This window comes from Mangifera indica, chromosome 15 (assembly GCF_011075055.1).
Source record: "Mangifera indica cultivar Alphonso chromosome 15, CATAS_Mindica_2.1, whole genome shotgun sequence".
Classification (NCBI taxonomy): domain Eukaryota; kingdom Viridiplantae; phylum Streptophyta; class Magnoliopsida; order Sapindales; family Anacardiaceae; genus Mangifera; species Mangifera indica.
The window spans coordinates 11,234,458-11,255,315 of NC_058151.1; the positions used below are offsets into that span (position 1 = coordinate 11,234,458).

General features: G+C 32.8%; 2 protein-coding genes and 1 long non-coding RNA gene across 6 annotated transcripts; 1 reads left to right on the plus strand and 2 right to left on the minus strand.

Moving 5' to 3' along the window:
- Window positions 1-580: 580 nt before the first annotated feature.
- Window positions 581-4,935, minus strand: LOC123197598 (lipid phosphate phosphatase 2-like). Of its 4 annotated transcripts, none has more exons than XM_044611923.1 (9): window positions 4,820-4,935; window positions 3,854-3,946; window positions 2,524-2,745; window positions 2,335-2,422; window positions 2,137-2,246; window positions 1,919-2,009; window positions 1,590-1,778; window positions 1,435-1,494; window positions 581-1,037 (listed from the first exon to the last, which is right to left on the minus strand). In XM_044611923.1, exons 3-9 carry the CDS (start codon window positions 2,734-2,736, stop codon window positions 820-822), a joined length of 969 nt encoding a protein of 322 aa, XP_044467858.1. In that variant the 5' UTR covers window positions 2,737-2,745; window positions 3,854-3,946; window positions 4,820-4,935; the 3' UTR covers window positions 581-819. The 4 variants fall into 4 exon arrangements, with proteins under 4 accessions (XP_044467858.1, XP_044467854.1, XP_044467855.1 ...); XM_044611919.1 differs by lacking the exon at window positions 4,820-4,935 and adding an exon at window positions 4,580-4,748; XM_044611920.1 differs by lacking the exon at window positions 4,820-4,935 and adding an exon at window positions 4,281-4,734.
- Window positions 4,936-16,464: 11,529 nt separating this feature from the next.
- LOC123197825 lies at window positions 16,465-19,195 on the plus strand. The gene is made up of 4 exons (XR_006497929.1): window positions 16,465-17,492; window positions 18,359-18,648; window positions 18,719-18,946; window positions 19,060-19,195. It is a non-coding gene; the product is annotated as an uncharacterized LOC123197825 (long non-coding RNA).
- LOC123197823 (receptor protein kinase-like protein ZAR1) lies at window positions 18,061-20,812 on the minus strand. Its single transcript, XM_044612242.1, has 2 exons — window positions 19,072-20,812; window positions 18,061-18,964 (listed from the first exon to the last, which is right to left on the minus strand). Exons 1-2 carry the CDS (start codon window positions 20,519-20,521, stop codon window positions 18,252-18,254), a joined length of 2,163 nt encoding a protein of 720 aa, XP_044468177.1. The 5' UTR covers window positions 20,522-20,812; the 3' UTR covers window positions 18,061-18,251.
- Window positions 20,813-20,858: the final 46 nt, after the last annotated feature.

A 20,858-nucleotide genomic window follows, 5' to 3' on the forward strand; every position in this document is an offset into this window, starting at 1 on the left:
TATATTTAGGAAGCTAACCCCCGCATCCATTTGATAAAAACATATGAAGGCATGACCTTGAGGGTTTTGGATTGTACCTCAAACCCTAAGTTTTTGTTAGGCCAACCAACACAAAGACTCACCAAATGCCAGACCTCAACCCGACCCAACACGTAAACCTAATAGGCTGCACTGGGATCAATCCAACACACTACCACATGTAGACAGAGAAATGCTTAAGTATTAAGTTGGAAATTATATTAATAATTTGCTTTCCTTTTTCAGTAATCTTATTTAATTTACGTTTAAAGGTTTAATGAAGAAGCATATTTTAAAATGACTTCTATTACATACAAATAGGAGAACTAATTAATATTACTTATTTTATGAATAATATTAATGAAATACCAATTTTATTATTCCAGTTTCATATCCATCCATTTTTAAAGTTTAAATATTATAATAGTAGACGAAATATTAGGTCCATTTACTATGTATTTTCTAATTTTAAAATGGACTTGATTGGAATAATGGAAATGTATACATTTTGACAGTTGAAGAACTGATTTATCAACAACGATAAAACTATATGAACAAACCATGAATACAAACAATAACATATTATTATACAATTTAGTGATTTTAAATTAGAGACAAAATAATATTCAATTACACGATAATATATCATTGTTTATACTGAACTTTGTACGCGTTGTAGGTGCATAATTCTACTCTACCAACCAAGAACAAAACTTTAAAGTTCTGTAAACAAGCTATATCCTGCAGAATCCAAATTTGCAATGGGGCAGAAAGTGGAATATATATATATATATTCACATTTTATCTCCTACCAGTTTCTATATCTGATGAACCAGAATTAAATGCTGAGGGTAACCCAGTAATTCTGGTACTGGTTCTTTCATCTTGTTCATTCAAAGCCTGAGAACCCATGGTAGGTGCAGGGAGGGTAGGTACAGAGTGTGAATTTGCGGCACTGGCTTCTTGTGTTCTTGCATTTAGCTCCGACAACACGTGAAAGTATGCATAAGGTCCCCAACCTACAGAATAATTCGCACAAAAGCTTTGATTATGCTAAGTAACAAGAATACAATTCAATTTGAGCAAACCTAGAAGAGTAATACTACATGTATAAACAAATTGTATAAACTTATTCATACAAACTAATGTGGTAATATCTGATTGGGTGGATTTGAAATTAAAAAAAAAAAAACTAAATAGTCACATTACTTAAACACAAATTGTCATCTCAATTTATACAGATAAATGAACAAAAATTATTTGTATATATAGTTTTATTCAACCAATAATGCAGATCACCATTCAGGTAACCAAGTTGGTGTGTCAGCCCAATTTTATGAAAGTTCTATCAAACTTTGTCTTCCATGGGAATTGACACCAAAATGGAGCTCAATACTACCATGGCCAGGGACATACCTTCAGCATGGTAAGGTGCCGGGAAGAACTGCAAATAGCAAATTGTAGCCACAGTGAGCCCTGCCAAAGACGCTTCCAGGGAGTCGGTGAATTGTACAACGAATGAATAGACTAGTTAGATATAGAATAATATTTGGAAAACCAATGACACAAACCTAGTAGACCTCCTGCAAAGACATCCTGCCAGTGGTGCCAGTAGTCATCAACTCGAGAAATGCCAACTAAAGCAGCAACAAGTAGAGGGAGAATGACAACACAAATTTTTGCAATATGGCCTTTGCGGTCAAACACTCTTATTTTTCCAGATAAATACAGTGATAGGAACACCATTCCGGCAAAAGAGACTGACAAAATAACCAAGTTATTCCTGAAAGATAATGGATCACTTTAAAAAAAAAAAAATGAAAAGCTTTAATATCGGCATTCAACTGACTTATTTTGATTACAAACACACCATTGGATTCCTCATATTAGCATAACTCACTTGAAGTGTGCCCACTAGGAAAGCTCTTATGCCCTTCATTTACCACATGTTTATCACCATGACATATGACATTTCCCCATTTATCATATTCCTGAAATACAAAGACACATTAAGTCACAAATTTAAGAATATGACTTGTTACAAAGCAACAAAATAAGCAGCAAACCGTGTTCACACAGAAGTAGAAATCGCATCAATTCAGAAACAGATAGACATACATCCTTTCCATCAGGAAAACAACGCCAGAAAAAATCTGGTCTGGGCCGACCAACTGCAAGTTTAATTGACTCTGTAATAACCTGTGTCACTAAAAGAGAGTACAAGAGGCCTGCATAAGCAGTAATACTTTGCTTCAGTCAATTGCACAAAGGATTGATTTATAGAGAAAGCATCCATGAACCAAACGAAATTGTCACCTAGAATCGCATGATGAAGATCATATACATCATTCCTATAACAATAGACAAAGAGGAATATCACCAAAGGCAAGAAACCTGCATACAACTAATGATCCAGGGGAATGGAAAGGACATCATAATCAAATATTAAATTTTTAAAACTTATCTATTTTAAGAAACAAAGGCACAGCCACACAGTGGACTTACTGGAACAGTCCAAAAGGGTACTGTATTACTTTTCAAGGGGTATCTAAGATCAGTCATCATATCCTTGCCAACAAACCGGTAAAATGGTTGCATGAGTGCGAGTATGGCAATTATAACCACAAGAAGCAAAAGTATCAGCCAATCATGCATGTGTGTCCTTGCAACTCTAACTCCATGAGACTTGACAGTATGAGAAACATTCTGGGCCTCCATCGTTCTGCACTGTGCATTATAAACACAGCAGAATAAATTTAGATTAATCAGATATGAAACAATTATTCTGTTTTATTTAGCCATCTGTGAGCATGGTCTAGGTTTTTCTTTTAAATTCATTAAAAGGAGCATGACAGTTCTTAATTTTTGCTGTGCATGGGATGGAATGTATGTGATTGTGAATCTACAAATTTTGTCCAGTTATATCATCTTATCTACTAATTTTGAAATTTACATGACAATATCTTACAACCAGTCCACACACACAATCAGCACACACAAATAGAATTGATTTTGAAAAAGAAAAGCAGACCAGAACCCAGAATTGAATAAAACTCCACTGCTATTTCATAAATTAACAAAGAAAACTACACAATATTTACATAGCCAATTCTATGAAGTAGAAAACGAAAAACAAATAAAACTGAAAGATAACCAGCAATCTGAGGATTCAGGACCACCCTCAATCAATGGTTGTCCAAACCAAAATCATAATAATTTTCCTCATTTTTTCTCTCTCCTGCCTCTTTTTTATTACACCCTCCTAACTAATTTCCCAATCCACCATTCCAAGCAACCCACGAGGCTTCCCCCCTCTCATTTGGAATCTTCTAAAATCTCAGTCAACCCCACAATTGTTTCCTGATTCACTCCCCTGGCAAGAGCCACATGTCTCATACTGTACACCTTAAAGGTAGGAGCTGTAACACAATGTAATTCAAGCATACCCATTTAAAGTTCTCTAAATTCATTTTCTCCATAATTCAATTTTGTAATTTTCATCAGTGAATAAAATAGGGGTGATTTGGGTCATGAAAACAAACACAATCAAAAAGGAAAAATCTTAATCGACCTATCTTTGTTCTTGTCTCTGCAATTTTTCTCTAGTTATATCATCTTATCTACTATCTTCTTTTTCTATTTTTAACCTGCCTAAGAGGAGTAAAGTTTACTAAAACAACTTTCAATTAACTGATGAAACAACTTTTAATTAACTGCATAAGGTATCTCTTAGAAACTTCATATGTTCATTTATGTGTACAAAACATGACAAAATTCTGTTAATGCAAGCACTTGTTTAACTTTTTCAAAAAAAAATTCACAAGGAAAAGAATACCTCTGAGTTCCGATGATCTATGAGAGGAAAACCAATGTCCGTAAACGAATGATTTCTATTTGCAGATATATGCAGCCTCCAACTTGAGTTATCCTTAAAAAAATGCCCGCAAAATCAATCTTAAGGTCACAATTCATTTGCAAAAAATTCAATCTTAAGTTAATATATCCTAGATAATCCTTAGAACACAGTTGACTATTGCAGATGTATATTGCGGACATTTTAAGCTTGAAAAGAATTTAAAGAACTAAGCATAAGTTCGCACATCTATCCAAATCTAATAAAACCTTCAAAAAGCAATCATATATTACCCAAAACTATCAATCAGACATCAAGAATCATCAACAAACTAAGAACTGCAATCATCAAAATTTGGTCTATAATGTATGCACCCTCAGTGACATGAACATCTTAACTGTACACGTACCTTCTGATAATAATTACTCACATAAATCTATTATAATTCACAATGGCTCTAAAATATGAAGTTCTATGAAAAGAATTCTGCATTGGCATACATAAATCCTTCACAAAACTATGAGCTGCAAATCAAAATGTTTGGCTCGAAACAAAAGCCTTTAAATACTCATTTCTTAGTCTAAAACTGAAACCCATTTCTCTGTTTCCCCTTACACCTGGAAGTTCTGAACAAAACGGTCACACGCATGAGACGAATTCTAACACTAGTTTAACGTATAAAACTCTGAAAACAAAAACCCCACAGACCTTAAACATTACTCTCAAATTTCGAACAGAAGAAAGTGAAGAAAAATCCCACCAAGGCATTGTATTGTATGAACCAATCAAACCAAACAAAAACACAAGCGAAAGCTGAGTTTATAGTATCAAAAATAAAAATTTCAGAAATCTAATGAATACTGATAGGAACCTTCCTGTGAGTTAGGTTCACACAATAATTATAAATAATAATAGAGAAGGTGACAAAAAGGATAATTAAAAAAGTACCAGTGATTTTTGGGGATTTGGTAGAGAAAGTTGAGAGACGACAAAATAGCAGTCATGGGAACCATGTAGTGAATGTTCATAAACTGAGGAGCAAGCCACTTCGGTTTGAAAGCCGCGAAGGCCGCTGGCAGTTAAGATGAAACCTCAGCATGGTTAATTTGGTCATCAGATTTACTACTAAAATTTCGAATGGGATATTTCAACTCCCCCAAGGTTAAAAAAATAACAATTGGACCCTTTCAAAATGGAATGACATATACATAAAAAAAAAAAACAGGGGGTGTGGAAAAATTCACCGATTCTTTAGGGGGTTGCAGAATATAATCAAAACCTAATTTAAACACAAAAATGGACTGACCCCCTCTTATACAAACCTTAATGCGTGATACATGCTAATCCTACAAATTTTGAACATTTTTATTTTTACAACTCAAATTCCAACATCATGATTTCCAAATCAAATTAAAAAGTTTATTACATTTAGGTATTTATATGTTCATTAACTTGAAATTTCATTTGTTTTGACAATTATGTATTATTTTTCTTGTGCAGTGAATTTATTTGATAAGATTGAAGAGAATTTCAAAATTAAAAAGGCCAAAAGACATACTCCCAACCAAGATTTCATGTATCACCCACCTCCCACCCTCTAACTTTCAAAAATCTAAATACCCATTTTTATGTTAAATTTTATTATTACTGTCAAGGGTAAAATCATTATTTAAACTCATATTTTAGGATTACCTTTAAGCTTTAAAATGTTTATTTATGCCCTATAACCTCATATTTTCTTGATTTAAAAATTGATTTTTTCCCTCAATGTCCTAGGGTTCCCTTGGCAAATTTCCAGAACACCCCACGTATTTTTCTCCCTGCCTGTCGCCACTCCAAGGTTTTGAAATATTGTCGCACACTCCAAGGTTTTGAAATATTGTCGCACACGCCCTAATCTCTTCTTCTAGTTGTTATTGCATTTCCAACATCCTCTCCTCTATCTTCGACCACCAATTTACCAGAGGTTGAGCCATCATCAAGCCTAGTACTAGTCTACGACAAGTTAGCTCCTTCCCAGTGGCCTCCAAATGCGATTTCTATTCTCCTTCTCATCATCATCGAGAGTTCCTTCTTAGTTTCTTGTCGCTATTGTCCACCGAGATCAAACAAGTCCAATGTACTCAACTTTACTAGCATTGTGACACTCTCGTAGTTGGCGCTAGACTTTCTCCTTGGTGACTCACGTTGATACAAATTTAATCGAAATCAAGTGAGATATGTCGCTCGATTTCACCCCATTTTGTGCCAACAGGAGTCACCATGGGAAGGAGAAGGACATTGACAGCTTAGTCTTGGAGGAGAAGCATGTCGACAATGTTATCGATGATCAAAAATTGAAACTGAAAAAGAGGTGAAACTGTCATTTTTCAAAAGGTAGAGGGTGACTATATATGCGAAAAATATGTGTTGAAACCCAGATTGGGCAGGAGAGTTAATTTTCAAACCTGAAAAATATGAGATTAGAGGGCAAAAATAAAATTTTTAAACTTAAGGATAACCTTAAAATATGAGTTTAAATAAAATTTTTAAATGATGATTTAACCTCTGAAAATAACAATATAATTTAACAAAAGGATGGGTATTTGAGTTTTTGAAAGTTAACGGGTTGAAGGTTAGGATACACGAAATGTTGGGTGGGAATATATTTTTTGGCTAATAAAAATGATAAAAAAAACTTAAATGATTTTTTCTGGAAAATGTTAGGGGGTTACATGTCATTTTACACATGTAAGAGGCTTTTGATATTTTATATTTATGGAGGACTTTTTATATTTTACTAAATAGAGGAAAATTAATATTTTACTGTATAAGGGTAAAATATCATGTAGGGGTAACATGTTATTTTCCAATATTGTAATAATTTTTTTTAAGTACAAAATTATATATTATCATTATAGGATAGATGAAATTACGAGTTTTCTTATTGTTTTGGTTCAAAACATAAGAGTTGATTGATATTTTACTGTATGAGAATAATTTGATATTTTACCATATAAGGGAAAATTATATTTTACTATATGGAGGTAAATTGATATTTTTCAATATTCATACTAAAAGTTTTTTTAAGATTAATTTGTATATTTAATTATAAAATTTCTAGATAATTTAGTTACAAAATTATATATTATCATTATATTATATGATAGACTGATATGTCAAGTTTTTTTACTGTTTTGACATGGTATTTAGGGAAACATATGAAAATTGATGGTAATAGAATATGAAATACCTTAATGGTTGAATTTAATTCTAGAACGAGGTGGATATGATTTTCATGATCCAAATTGTAATTAATATTGGTAGCGGAATAAGATGAAAAATAAAAATTTTAAACCATTAAACCCTATCTCGAAAATCTAGGGGTTGTTATACATATAAAATGAGAGTTTTGAATTGCAAACCTATATTTGATGACTCCTTCAATCAAGAATCCACCTTGAATTCATCTCAAACAATTTCACTACTCCCTACAGTATATTAAGGCCTCTACTCATCCACACGAAGGTAACTACAGACATACAATAATATAAAGGTTTGTTTGAAACACAAGTAATTACTAGATAACTAAGAATTGATGAATAAGAAGTGGAAGTTTTGAGAGAATTTCTTCTCTCGAGGTTGGATGGCTAAGGTTTCAAAAACCTTTCAATGTAGTGATATGTTATGTGGATTATGACAAATTTATTTATTGGACTTAAAATGTCCTTAATATTTATTTTTAAATATTAATACATATTTTCAAATATCTAAATTTTCTATATTTGAGATATTACATATATCTCAAAATGATTCACTCTATGCACAATTAGATCAAAATCTAACTTCCACAAATTACATTTTAACCTCTAAACAATTAGATTATTATGTTTGACCTTTGATGTATTAATCCAATACACTTAGGTCGAACAATGAGCAAGACATTCATCAAAATATGATTAGATTCATATTTATCAATTAATAGAGTTTCAAATCATGATGTGATCTACTCTATGCGTAATAAATCTTTAACCTTTCAATCATGACCCATAAGTTTCTTGTAAACATGTTAAATGGCCTGGACCGACCCAAGGCTTGGCTTGAACCTTTATCTTGGCACGACCTGCAAAATGCATGACTTGCTACTATAGTAATGAATTGTGTCGGACTCGCAGGTTGACTCAACCCGACCCAACATGACACTCTTCAACTTTAAAATAATAATAAAAATATATTTTTAAGAAACTAAAAATACAATATATTGAGAACCCAAAAGATATTAGAAAAAAATTAAAAAACAAAATTATATTTTTAGGAAATTGAAAATGCATTAATGATTATTAATGTCTTTTGTGTTTCACATGAAATAATATCTATTAATTATTAATATCTTTTGAGTTCTCCATAAGACATTAATAATTAATATATTGGAAACCTAAAAGACATTATTCAAAAAATAATTTATATATCTATAAAATTCAACGGATTGATCTATAAAAGCTCAAGGTCCTTTGATATGATGAGTCAACCCAACTTGTAAGGCTTGTATTGTAGTAGACCTTGACATGGCATAACCCACCAACACAATAGGAAGAGTTGAGGTCAACACGACACCACCTAACCCAATCCATTGCCATGTCTAGTTTCCTATCATGTTGACAATGAATTAAATTTATGATTAAGTCACAAATAATCATCTATTTATTTACATACCATGAACAGTTTCTAGCAAGACATCATAATTATCTAATCGATAAAAAATCAATTGAAGATTAATATTTAACCTTTTCAATAGTATGATTACCATGCATTCAAATCCTTTCATCAACTGATATCTCGTCAAGGCTGAGACATAGAAGTAATGTCTATCTCAATTCATCTTTAACATAATTGTAGTCAAACAATGACCACATAATCATTAGATCAAACATTAACCTATTCTCACTATAGTTATAGATTTTAGTTTGTTGTCATAACCAAACTGTACATTAAGATATCCATTATTCTACCTAAGAATGATAAATCCTCTATTAATCTACTATAGTCTTGCTACATCTTTCAACATAGCCAACCACAACCATTTTAATAAACCTTTGGAAAAGGCTACGTTAGACTAGTGTCAAACTAAGCAAATTGGTGTACAAGACATTCTAACGTTCTTAAGTCAAGGATCACATATATCACCGTCTATTAAGATGATATGTTCTATAAACATTGTGGTTATCATCTATGTGGAATCCTTTTGACGAGTCAGTGTAGTTGACATGTTCCTAACACACACCCATGTGTTATACCAAGTTGACACCCACAAGCTCGATGAAAAAGATTTGTCACTCCTCTTTGATAAGATTGTTTAATACTATGATAGTCTTATCGTATTATTTGTGCCCTTAGTAGAGATAATAATAAGACTACAAACATTTTAGATTGGCCATCATATGTGCTGATATGGATCTTACGATCAAACACCTTATTGATCCTTCATCACAATTCTATCAACCTAATGATATTTATCCAAACATACGTACAAACATACGCACTTACAAATGAAGATTGCCACTTGAATGTTCAAACATAACTCTTTATGAATTTATATGATTGAAAAGATTGGTTATAAAGCACTTATCTTCAATGTTTTAATTGGTTCTCTTTCAGCTTTTTCTCTTTCCTTTTTTTATTAGGATCACCTCTTCTTAAAAAGCATGGACCACACTTGCAAATACATATTCTAAACCCTTCAAAGGTCATATAAAGCAAATAAAGGAACAACCAAAAAATTATGTCAAAGGATCTCAAGGCATATTTGAATGCATGCAATTCATTAAGAGTCATGTTGATGAATTGGTTATTCTTGGGAAGCCAATTTACGAGGAAGATCTCATAGACAAGATTCTTAGTAGTCTTAATGAGGAGTATAAAACCATTGTTAAGGTAGCCAATGCTCGTGAGACCTTTATCTCTTTTAAAGAACCTATGAAAAGTTTATCAATAAAGAAACCTCCTTACACCAAGCACAAGCATCACCACTCTCTCGTCTAGCCATTGTGAATCCAATTGCCTACTACAACAAACCCTGATGCCTATCATCCTAGCCAAGTCCTTAATCCCTCTTGTATTTTAATGTAAGATAACAAGTCACTACACCACAAGGAAAATGTTTATAACCCTGACCTTATCTTGGCTAATTTCAAGCTTGTGGTCTTTAAGGTCACACTATTAAAAAATGCCCCACATTCTACCTTACCCATGCTCTATCTAACTAAATCTATTGCCCTTCAACTCCTTGTCCTTTAGTACCACGCCTTTCAACACCTTGGCAACCTTGGGCGCACTACACCTTACTACTACCACTAAAAACTCCACTTGGCTTTTTAATAGTGAGGTTTCTCATCATGCTACAATCGACTAAGTAATCTCTCTCTTCTTACTTCATATGTTGGTTTTGATGACATCATGATTGGAAATGGTACAGGTTTCCCCATCCTCTATATTGGTTTTACTTCTCTTCGTATAATCTATCATACATTTTCTCTAAATAATGTTCTTTGCATTCCTAATATGAAAAAGAACCTTATATCTATTTATCGATTTTGTAAACCTAATAATGCATATATAACATTCTTACCTATTGTCTTTCATGTAAAAGACCTTTGCACAAAGGCAATCCTTTTGAGGGGAGAAACTAAGGATGACATGTAGAAGTGGTCGATCTCATTAACCAAATCTACTTTGTTAGTTGCTTCCTTTAGTGTCAAGACCACTTCATTCGAGTGGCACTCTTGATTAGGTCATCAGTCATTCAATAATTTAAAACATATTGTTTTTACTTTTTCCTTACCTATTTTGAGTCAATTGTCACAAACTTCTAGTTGTAATACATGTAATTGCAATAAAACCATAAACTTCCATTTACCTCATCTACTATTGTCTTGTCTATTGCTTTTGAAATTATCTTTTCTGATGTGTGGACCTATCATATATACATAGTTAATGATTTTAAATATTATGTTATCTTTGTTGATCACTATACCAAATATATTTGGTATTACCCTCTCAAGCAAAAATCACATGTGTGATGTATTCATTCATTTTAAAGCCTTAGTAGAAAAATATTTCAATAAAACCAAGCCCTATTCACACTAAACACCCTCTAACAAATAAACATCTAACTCAACTAATATCCACCCATGATCACTTGTGCCAAAAATGCTATTGATAAACTAACACATAAAGTAAACCTCACTACCAAACTTACTCCACATTTTGACCTTGAACCCATAATTGTGATTTAAGCTCTTGAAGATCCTAAATGGCTTTAGGCCATGTCTAAGGAGTATAATGCTCTTATGCAAAATGGGACAAGGGAGCATATTCCCATAGATCAATCTAAAAACCTAGTGGGGTGTAAGTGGATTTTTAGAAAAAATGACTTCTTGATGGTTCTGTTGATAAGTACAAAACTCACCTAGTTGCCAAAAGATTCCACCAACATTTCAGAGTTAACGACCATGACACCTTAAGCCTAATAATTGAGCTAGGGCTGAATTCAAGCCGAGCCAAGCTCAGCTCGGTTGAGCTCAAGCTCGGCTCGATTCATGTATGGGCGGCTCGAGTTTGAGCTCGGCTATGGTCGGCTCGTTTCAGGCTCGAGTTCGACTTAGCGTATTTTTTCTTATCAAAACGACATCGTTTTTAATATATATTGGTCAAAACGACGTCATTTTATGTAAAAAATTTTAATAAAAAATTTGTCGAGCCAGCTCGAGCTCAAGCTCGATCGAGCTCGGCCAAGCCCAGCTCGTTCGAGCTCGACCAAGCCTAGCTCGAGCTCGAGCTCGAGCTGGCTCAGCTCGAGTCTAGCCCTAAATTGAGCATACTACTGTACGTCTAGTTCTTAATCTTGTAGTCAGTTGTGATTGGTCACCATATCAATTAGATGTAAATAATGCTTTTCTTCAAGGGTATCTATCTAAAAATATTTGCATGGCACAACCATCATGGTTCATTGATAATCATCATCCTACACATGTTTGCAAGTTTCGTAAGGCCATTTATGGTCTTAAGCAAGCCTCTCGTTCGAAGTATCATAAGTTATGCCACTTCTTTATTACTTTTGGCTTCACCAACTCTTATGTTGACATCTCATTATTTGTTTGCATCATTGATAGTAACATGATATATCTATATGTCTATGTTGATGACACTATTATTATAGATGAATGATGCAACAGTGCAACACTTTATTAAACACCTAGCCTAATGATTCTCTCTTAAGGATTTTGGGCCTTTCTCATTTTCCCTTGGTGTTAAGGTTACTCTACATCTAAATGGGTTACTTCTCTCTTAATGACATTATATTGATGATCGCCTTGCTCTCACGAACATGATCATTGCGAAAGTTGTTACAACACTAATCATCATTTACTAGACCCTTTCTCTTCACTTAGGAACAACACTACTAGATCTCACTAAATATCACACAATTGTTGGTAGCCTTTAGTATATCTTACTCACATGGCCTAACATTGCCTTTGTAGTAAATAAGTTAGCTTAGTTTATGTGTCATCCTATCATCGATCATTAGAATGTGATCAAACGAGTACCATGCTATCTTTGTGGTAAAATTGATCATGGCCTTATAACACATCTCTATCTCTCCATGCATTCTTTTATGTTGATTGGGTAGGTAGTAAAGATGATTTTACCTCTATTTGTGCTTATATTGTGTATTTTGGACACAACCTTATCTCTTAGTGCTCCAAGAAACAACACATAATTGCTCGTTCTTTCGTTGAAGTTGAATACAGGTTTGTTGCTACCACTCTAGTTGAGTTAAGTTGGGTATGTCCCTTTGCTCACTAAACTTGGTATCATTGCCCCTACCTTTCATGTGATCTATTGCGATAATATTGGTACGATGTATCTTTACTCCAATCTAGCATTTCACTCTCGCATGAAACATATTGCTATTAATTTTCACTAAATTCGAAATCAAGTTTAGAATGGTGCTTTAACAGTATCTCATGTCTCCTCCAAATATTAACTAGTTGATACCCTTATCAAACCTCTTCCACGTTCATGTTTCCTCACACTTAAGACCAAGATTGGAATCTCCTTTAGTGCTCCATCTTGAGGGGCATATAAGAGGAAAGATATTATTTTACCATTAAGTTTGTATAAGTCAATGATATGATATAATTTTTATTCTTATAAATATTTGATCACATTAAATTCCTAATTTACAATATTTAATTTTATCTAATTCCTAAATGATGACACGTGATTGATTTGAGATATTATTATCTAATTCTTAATTTAAGGAAATTTTTTCTAATTCCTAAATGAAGTGATTTGATTGATTTATATATTATTTAGAAGGGCGTTTAGTTGAAAGTAGATAAAGATTAATTTCATAATCTATATTTTATTATTTATATTATTTTGTTTGATTTATAAATAATAAAAAAATTATAATTGTTTATTATCAATTATGATATGATAGATAATATAAGAGATAATCTAAAAAAATTATAAAAGTAATATTGATAAAATATATTTTAGAATAATTATATCAAAAAATATATAAATAAAATAATATACAAATATTTTTTTATTACTTCTAAATAAATAAAATAATTATTTATAAGGGAAATTAATTAAACTGTCCAAAATTTAGGTGTTCAAAACGTAATTGCCCAAAATTTTGAACTTTAAACGAAAATGCCCTATTTCACTATAAAGACCAAAATGCCCTTCAAGCTAAAATCAAAGAAAACAATGAGACATCATTCCCAGGCACACGAAACACAACTACCCAGCCACATGATTCACGTACTCTATCTGAGCCATTTTTTCAAGGGATTTTCACGACTTTTTCGACAACGAAAATGGATAAAAAGATTAGTAAAATAATCTTTGTCATGTCTTTATGCATTTTGGTTCAAGATTTAGTCGATTTGATATAAAATTTGGGTGTTTAAACTTAGGGTCCCGATTTGAAAATTTTGATGAAATTGTTTGATTTGTTGGTTATTTTGATAAATTTTCTTAAGGCTTTTGTGTTAGATTAGTTGTAAAGTTGATTATTGTTGAAATGGTGTTTGAAAAACGAAGTTTGGGAGGTGAAATCTCACCACACGAAATCGGTAGCGACCATGCGAATGTCGCGTTGACCACACAAATTCATGTAGTGAGATTTCTTGGAGATGGGGAGATTTTGTGCATTTTTCAAACTCTCTGGACCACATGAATTTGTGCAATTGGGGGCCAAAATGCAAGTTTTTTAAACAGTAAATACTGTGGTGGGGCAAAATTACAAATTTGGGAAATTGGTTGACATATAAATTCACAGGTCAACCACAAGAATAAGTGTGATTGACACACAAATTCGTGTGATGAGGGCAAAATGCTTTTTTCCAAAGTTATATGTCATGCAAATTCACATGGTAGGTTTTGGTGTGATAGAATGTATTTTTTTTGTAAAATTATAGGTTTTTTTGATATTTTTCATATAAGGGGGCAAATAAAATTTTTGCATTTTAAAGTTTTTTAACACATATAATTCAAATTTAAAGTCTATTTTTTGAATAATACATCTATATTTAGAATTGAATCATTTTTAATATAAAATTGATATAATTGTAATTTAATTTTGTTACAGAGAGCTCAATAAAAAAGAAAAAGGGATGAGGGAAAAAGGGAAATCAGATTTCTCATGAAAAAACACTTCAAGACTCAAGTTACTACACGTAGATATAGAGATATAAGAGTCATAGTTAAGAAAATATTAATAAAGCATTATTTGAGAATGTTTCGATGTACCTGTTTCATACACTTATTGGATCTGAATGATAGCCGATTCAGTGGAATGTTAATACACTCTTTCATCCTCAGAGTGATAAATAAGACGAACTCGAGAGAAGAGTTATGGTTTTGAGTTGATGAGTTGACATGTAATTTAACTCGTACAAGTTTGTCATTATGACAAGCGTTTGATTCAGTCATACATTTAATATTGATATATATATTCTATCAAAGGCCACAGATCGGATTCACAAGACATATTTTCACTGGTGTAAGTAAGTTACAATACATCAACATCAACATCAACATCATTTAAGTATGTAAAGTCTTCCTGAGAAAATTCTTGTTTCAGATTTATCATGATATTTTGAATCCCTCCTAAACCAATCTCTTGATCTTTTAGATAACTATTTGGCTCAACACCTTGTAAATCCTTATCTGTTTGTTGAATCTCATAACTATCATCATTAACTATAGTTGTTACAAAAACTAGAATATATTCTTTAAAGAAGTTAGACAGACTATTAAAAACCTCAACATTTTCATTATTTGAAATTTTAACAAGGATGTTGTTGTCAAGATGTTTTGGTTTCATACTAATCTGAATGTTAAATATCATTCGATATACTTTTCTTAATGTTAAATATCATTCGATCTATGTCACACCTTTTGCTTACCATTTAGATTAATCTCTCGAATATCGTGTGTTCTGGAATTTTAATCAATTTCCTATCATCTCTAATATATTTTATTACATTATCACCATTTTTTATCTATTTCCTTTTATATCTAATTGAAACATGTCCAGCTATTTAGATTAATTCAATAAAATATATAATCAACATAAATAACATGATCGAAAATACTATTTACAAATTCGTGTTACATTATTTTATTATTAAGTTTGAATTTCGTGATTTTATTTCTATTGCACAATTACACCTATTCCATAATTCTATTACATATTATAATTATTAATATAGTTTGATTGATGTAACAATAATTTGTAAAAATATCACTTTACCCTTATATTGTAAAATATCATTTTACCCTAAAATATTATCTAATATATCTCTAACAGCCTTTATTAAAAAATATTATTTCACCCCTTACTATTTTAATAATTACAAAATACCCCTTATAATTTTTTTCAATTTACTTTTTACACACAACTCTAATTTATTATATAAAACACCACATATAATTGTATTCTCAATAAAATAATAACGATTGAAGTTATAGCATGTATAACTACCTTGATATCACGATCTTTTTTCTTTTCGTTTGAAATCCCGATCATGAACTTATTTTCTCTCTCCATAGATCTCTCTCAGATAATAAGTAAAATTGTATATATTAAAGATAAAGAAAGAGATATAGTTTATATAAAAATAAAAGAAAGGTAGTTTTGATATTTTTTGAGTATTTAAGATATTTTTGTTTAAATTCTTTAAAATATGAGTTTTTTTGTTTCAATATCAAAATTAGAGGTAAATTTATTTATTACCCTTAAAAAAAGTAATTTAATTATTTTTTTTACTTATAACTGTCAAATTTGACCAAATTTTGTTAGAAGAGTATAACCGATAATTTTTTAAATAATTTATCTTTAAGATAATATTTAAATTTTATTTGTATTTATATATACTCTATAGTTATCAATGAAATGCATAAAAAAATATTAATAAAATTATATAGATATATTTAAATATATATATTTATATATATTATCACATAATTTGGTGTTAATTTATTTTTAATTTAAAATTATTTATATATATATATATATATAAAAGATTCCTGAACCGGTGTCAGAGATTCCATCTCTTAAAATAGTTCAGGCTTCTGCGAATTCATTAGCTGCGCCAAAATGAGTTGCATTTGGACGACGTCAACCAATAGGCCAGAACCTCACAGCCAAAATGAGTTGGTTATCCGAAGAGAAGAAACAATTTTGGCAGACGAGTCAGGGTAACTTTAAATGCTATCGCTTTTTTCTCATTTTCGGGGTATTTGTTGTCTGCCTGAGATACAATTAGAGAAATCGGCCTCCATTTCCTTTTTCTTTGTCTTTGTATGTCATGTAATGCTCCATATGTTATTAGATTAAAGTGTTTGAGATTATATAGTGAAAGTTCAATGAAGGTGTGTGTTTCAAGAACTGGTGTATAGTTTTATTGTGATGCATTTATGCATTTTCTCTGATCAGGATATGCATCATTGATGGCAGTCAAGTTTTGGGTGGTGAAAAAAAATCAAATCAGTCTGTGCCTGGGACAACACATCTTTCACTTACAATTTTTTGGGTTTTTTTTTTTTTTTGTTTTAAGTTTTATTTTCCATAGTGATTAAAAATACTTGATTTGGAACATGCCTGTGTATATTAATGTGGTTTTGGACATGATAGCTGACAAGCATTGTTGAAAATAAGTTGTGAATCTGCTGAAACGTTGTGAACTGTAACTTATCCATTCCACCTGTCAGCGACGCATTTGATTTTGCTTTCACCCTGAAGGCTCTTTGTTCCTCTTTCTTTTGAGTTCTTTGTCACCAAAAATTTAACCTTTTGAGATGGTCGGACTCATATTTGTCAGTTTCTTCTCCATTTAGTAACTGGTATAAGCAGTTAATGGAAACACTAAAGTGGTTTGGAACTCCTTTCCACTTTCTTTAGTTTCCATCCTTAATGGGAGGATGGATATATTTGAGAGGTCCCTGGGTAAGCAACAAAAGAGATACATACACCATTACTGTAAAAGTTGAATCACTCAGAAGACACAGTATACAAGCACGTTTCAGTGGTTCATTCAGCAGCGAATTCATCAAGCAATGGCAGGAGGTTAGTGTTTATATTCTGCAAATTATGATTTTTGGTTTCTATCTTGCATATTTTGTTTAAATGCTTAGATAGAACTGTTTATTTTGTCCAACAATATTCTGTTGGTGCCTGCATCTTGTTGATGAACTTATTCTTCACACTTCAGTTTAGATGAGAATTTAGTTACCTCTCAAGAGACACTTCTTAACATCATATTGGCATAAAGTTCCTTCCCCTGGTCATCATCCTCTATAAGATTTTGTGTTAAACTTTCTGCAACCAGTTAAGTAACTTGTTGATATATTTGAATTATCATTCTATAAGTGCTTGAATTAGTTGACACGATTCTGAAGCAATGGACCTTTTTTGGTTCCCATAATGTCATTCTAAGTAACATCTTTATGGTCATAGGGTGTGTTGGCAGACAGTAGTATATTTCTGTATTAACTTGGTAGCAGGTTTCAATTTTGTTGAATTCTAATTCAACTACTGAAAAATACAGAATTTTCTTGAATACTTATTACTGTATTGTATGCATCACTGTTGGATGCAATTAACAGAATAGCTAGCCAATCATTAGAATCAGAAATGAAAACTAATGTTACTAGAAAATATATAATTCAAGAGAATTTGAAAAGAAGAATCTAATACAATATTGGGAAGGAAGACCTATTTACCAAAGCTCAGCCAGCTTAGGACATCTATAACTATGTACTGTGATACTAACTCAAAAAATCTTTATTTCCCTTCATTGATTGCAGCATTCATCTTGCATTTCTTTTATTGAGCAAAATTTGCTATTTCATCAAGCATGTTCTGTTGTTCAATGGATGATATTAGTCTGTCCAAACTATCAAAGACATGCCTCATAGAAGGTCTCTTATCAGGGCTCTTACAGACACAGGCAAGAGCGATTTTCAGCACCGCAGCTATCTCGTCTTCCTTGTTGAGATCACAAGCTAAGCAGGGGTCCAAGATATCTATCATCAGCTTCCCATCCTCAAGCATGAGATGAATCCATTGAACCAGATCCATTTCGAGGGAACCTATCTGAATCATTGGCAGCTTCCCAGTAATCATCTCTAGTAGGATTACTCCATATGAGTATACATCCCACTTCTGTGTTGGCTTTCTGACTTTTGAAACTTCAGGAGCCTGATAATAAGAACTGCTCAAGGTAGACTTTATTGCTGTAAATTCATATGGAGAATTCTTTTGTGGTGTTGAACTTTGTTGTGGTGTTCCAGGGGTCACTTGTTCGCATTGGCCTGCTTCTGATTCTTCAGCTATATTAGCAAGGCGGCAAAGTCCAATATCAGAGATGTGAGGTTCCATGTTCTGCCCAAGCAGAATATTGCTAGGCCTCAAATCTCCATGGACATACCTTCTGGGGCTGAATTCATGTAGAAAGGCCAAGCCATTTGCTATTCCTTTTATGATTCTAAGACGAATGGCCCAAGAGAGAGGTCTGGCAGGTAACATTCCAGCTTTCCCTAATAAAGTTAAACATGTATGATTATCATGGAAGATCTTTATAAACATTGGGATGGCAAAGAAGAAAGTATCAAAATTTGCTCTTTTTTCTAAGGGGCAAGCTTACCATGAAGTGCAGTGGAAAGATCACCATTGGGTATATAATCATAGATGAGAAGCTTCTCCTCGACAGACCAGAAGTAAGCACGGAGACTGACAATATTTGGATGCCTAATCTTTCCAACTGCTTCTACTTCACTCTGGAACTCCTTGAACCTTTGCCAACCTCCACGCCCCAATCTTCTCACTGCCACAGTTGGCCCATTGTTCAGAACAGCTTTATACACAATGCCGATTCTGCTCTTACCCAGAAGAAAAGCAGATGCTATCAGAAGTCGCTCAAGATCAAAATCAACCTGTGAGTCTAATGGCACAAATTCGTAATGCTCCATAATTTCTGATAAAGTTTCAAAGTCATTTTTGGTAAAGCAGGAAATCTTCTGTCTAAGAGTCAACTTTTCTTCAAAGGGGCAGCTGCCAACATCATCACCCCACTTGCAGGCACAAGCATTCTTGTACCTGTGATAGAACAACAAACCAACGGTGCAGATGCCTACAACTGTGGCAATGGAAACACCTGCAATCACTGCACAGGAATTTGAATGATGTACTTTCTTTAGTATATTAGAGGGTTCAGAAGGGTAGGGTTTAGCATATGGAGCTACAATGTGTGGAGGACATAAAACTTTCAAAGGGAGACCACAAAGCAAAGGGTTGCCTATGAAAGCAGGTGGTCCTAAACTCAATAGAGAAGCTTCTTGAGGTATGGGGCCACTGAGATTGTTATAGCTGAGATTTATGTACACTTTCTCTCCCAGGTTTCCTAGACTTGCTGGAACAGAACCACTGAAGAGATTGTGAGACAAATCAAGAGTACCGTTCAAACTTGACAATTCGCCTATGTCTTTGGGGATCAAACCACTCAAGTTGTTGAAAGAAAGGTTGAGCTTTTGAAGTGCACTTAGATTGGTTCCAAAACCATCTGGAAGGGAGCCACTAAATGCATTTTGTGAAAGATCTAAAACTAATAGATTGTTTAGATTCCCAATCTGAGTAGGAACAAGCCCAGAAAATGAATTTCCTGAAAGCACCAAACTCTGTAAATTTGATGCATTGAAGAGCTCGAATGGCAAACTTCCATTGAAGTTGTTATTCTTTAGATTAAGACAGCGAAGAAAAGAGAGCTTTCCAAGACCAGGCGAAAGAAACCCTGACAGATTCTTGTTTGGAATGATGAGAGAAAACACTTTTCCTTCTCTACATACAACTCCCTTCCATGGATTTGGTCCACATGGATTATCGTCCAAGTTGTTCCAGCTGTTTAGATAGCTTTCTGGGAAGTTCTGTATGGCTTGTTTGAAGGATAGAAGAGCAAGTCCTTCATCATTAAGAGAAGTCACCACAGAAAGACAATTGCATAGGAGGAAAACCAAGAAAACAAATGGAAAAACCATCTCTGTGAAGGAGTAACTGAAGAAATTCAAAGCTGAATAAAAAAGAGTTCTTCTGGCAGACATAATCTGGAATCTACGAATTCAAAAGGTATAGTTGTGGGGATTTGTAGAGAAAACAAAGAGGATTCTACGTGATTTATAAACTTTACATGACTTTTTATGCGGGAAGCAGCCCTTTGTAAGTTCAAAGTGTTGACTGGGCAAATACAGCTCACGCAAAGTGCAAAGTCATCTCGAGACTGCAAGACTGAAAAGCTACTTTTGGCATTTCTGATTCCAGACAAAGATAAATAGGAAGTTAAGCACCATACTCCAAACTTGTAATAAAAATTTAAGCAGTGAAATTAAAAAAAAATAAAACTATGTATATCTATTTTGTGTATGCAAATAAGTGTCATCA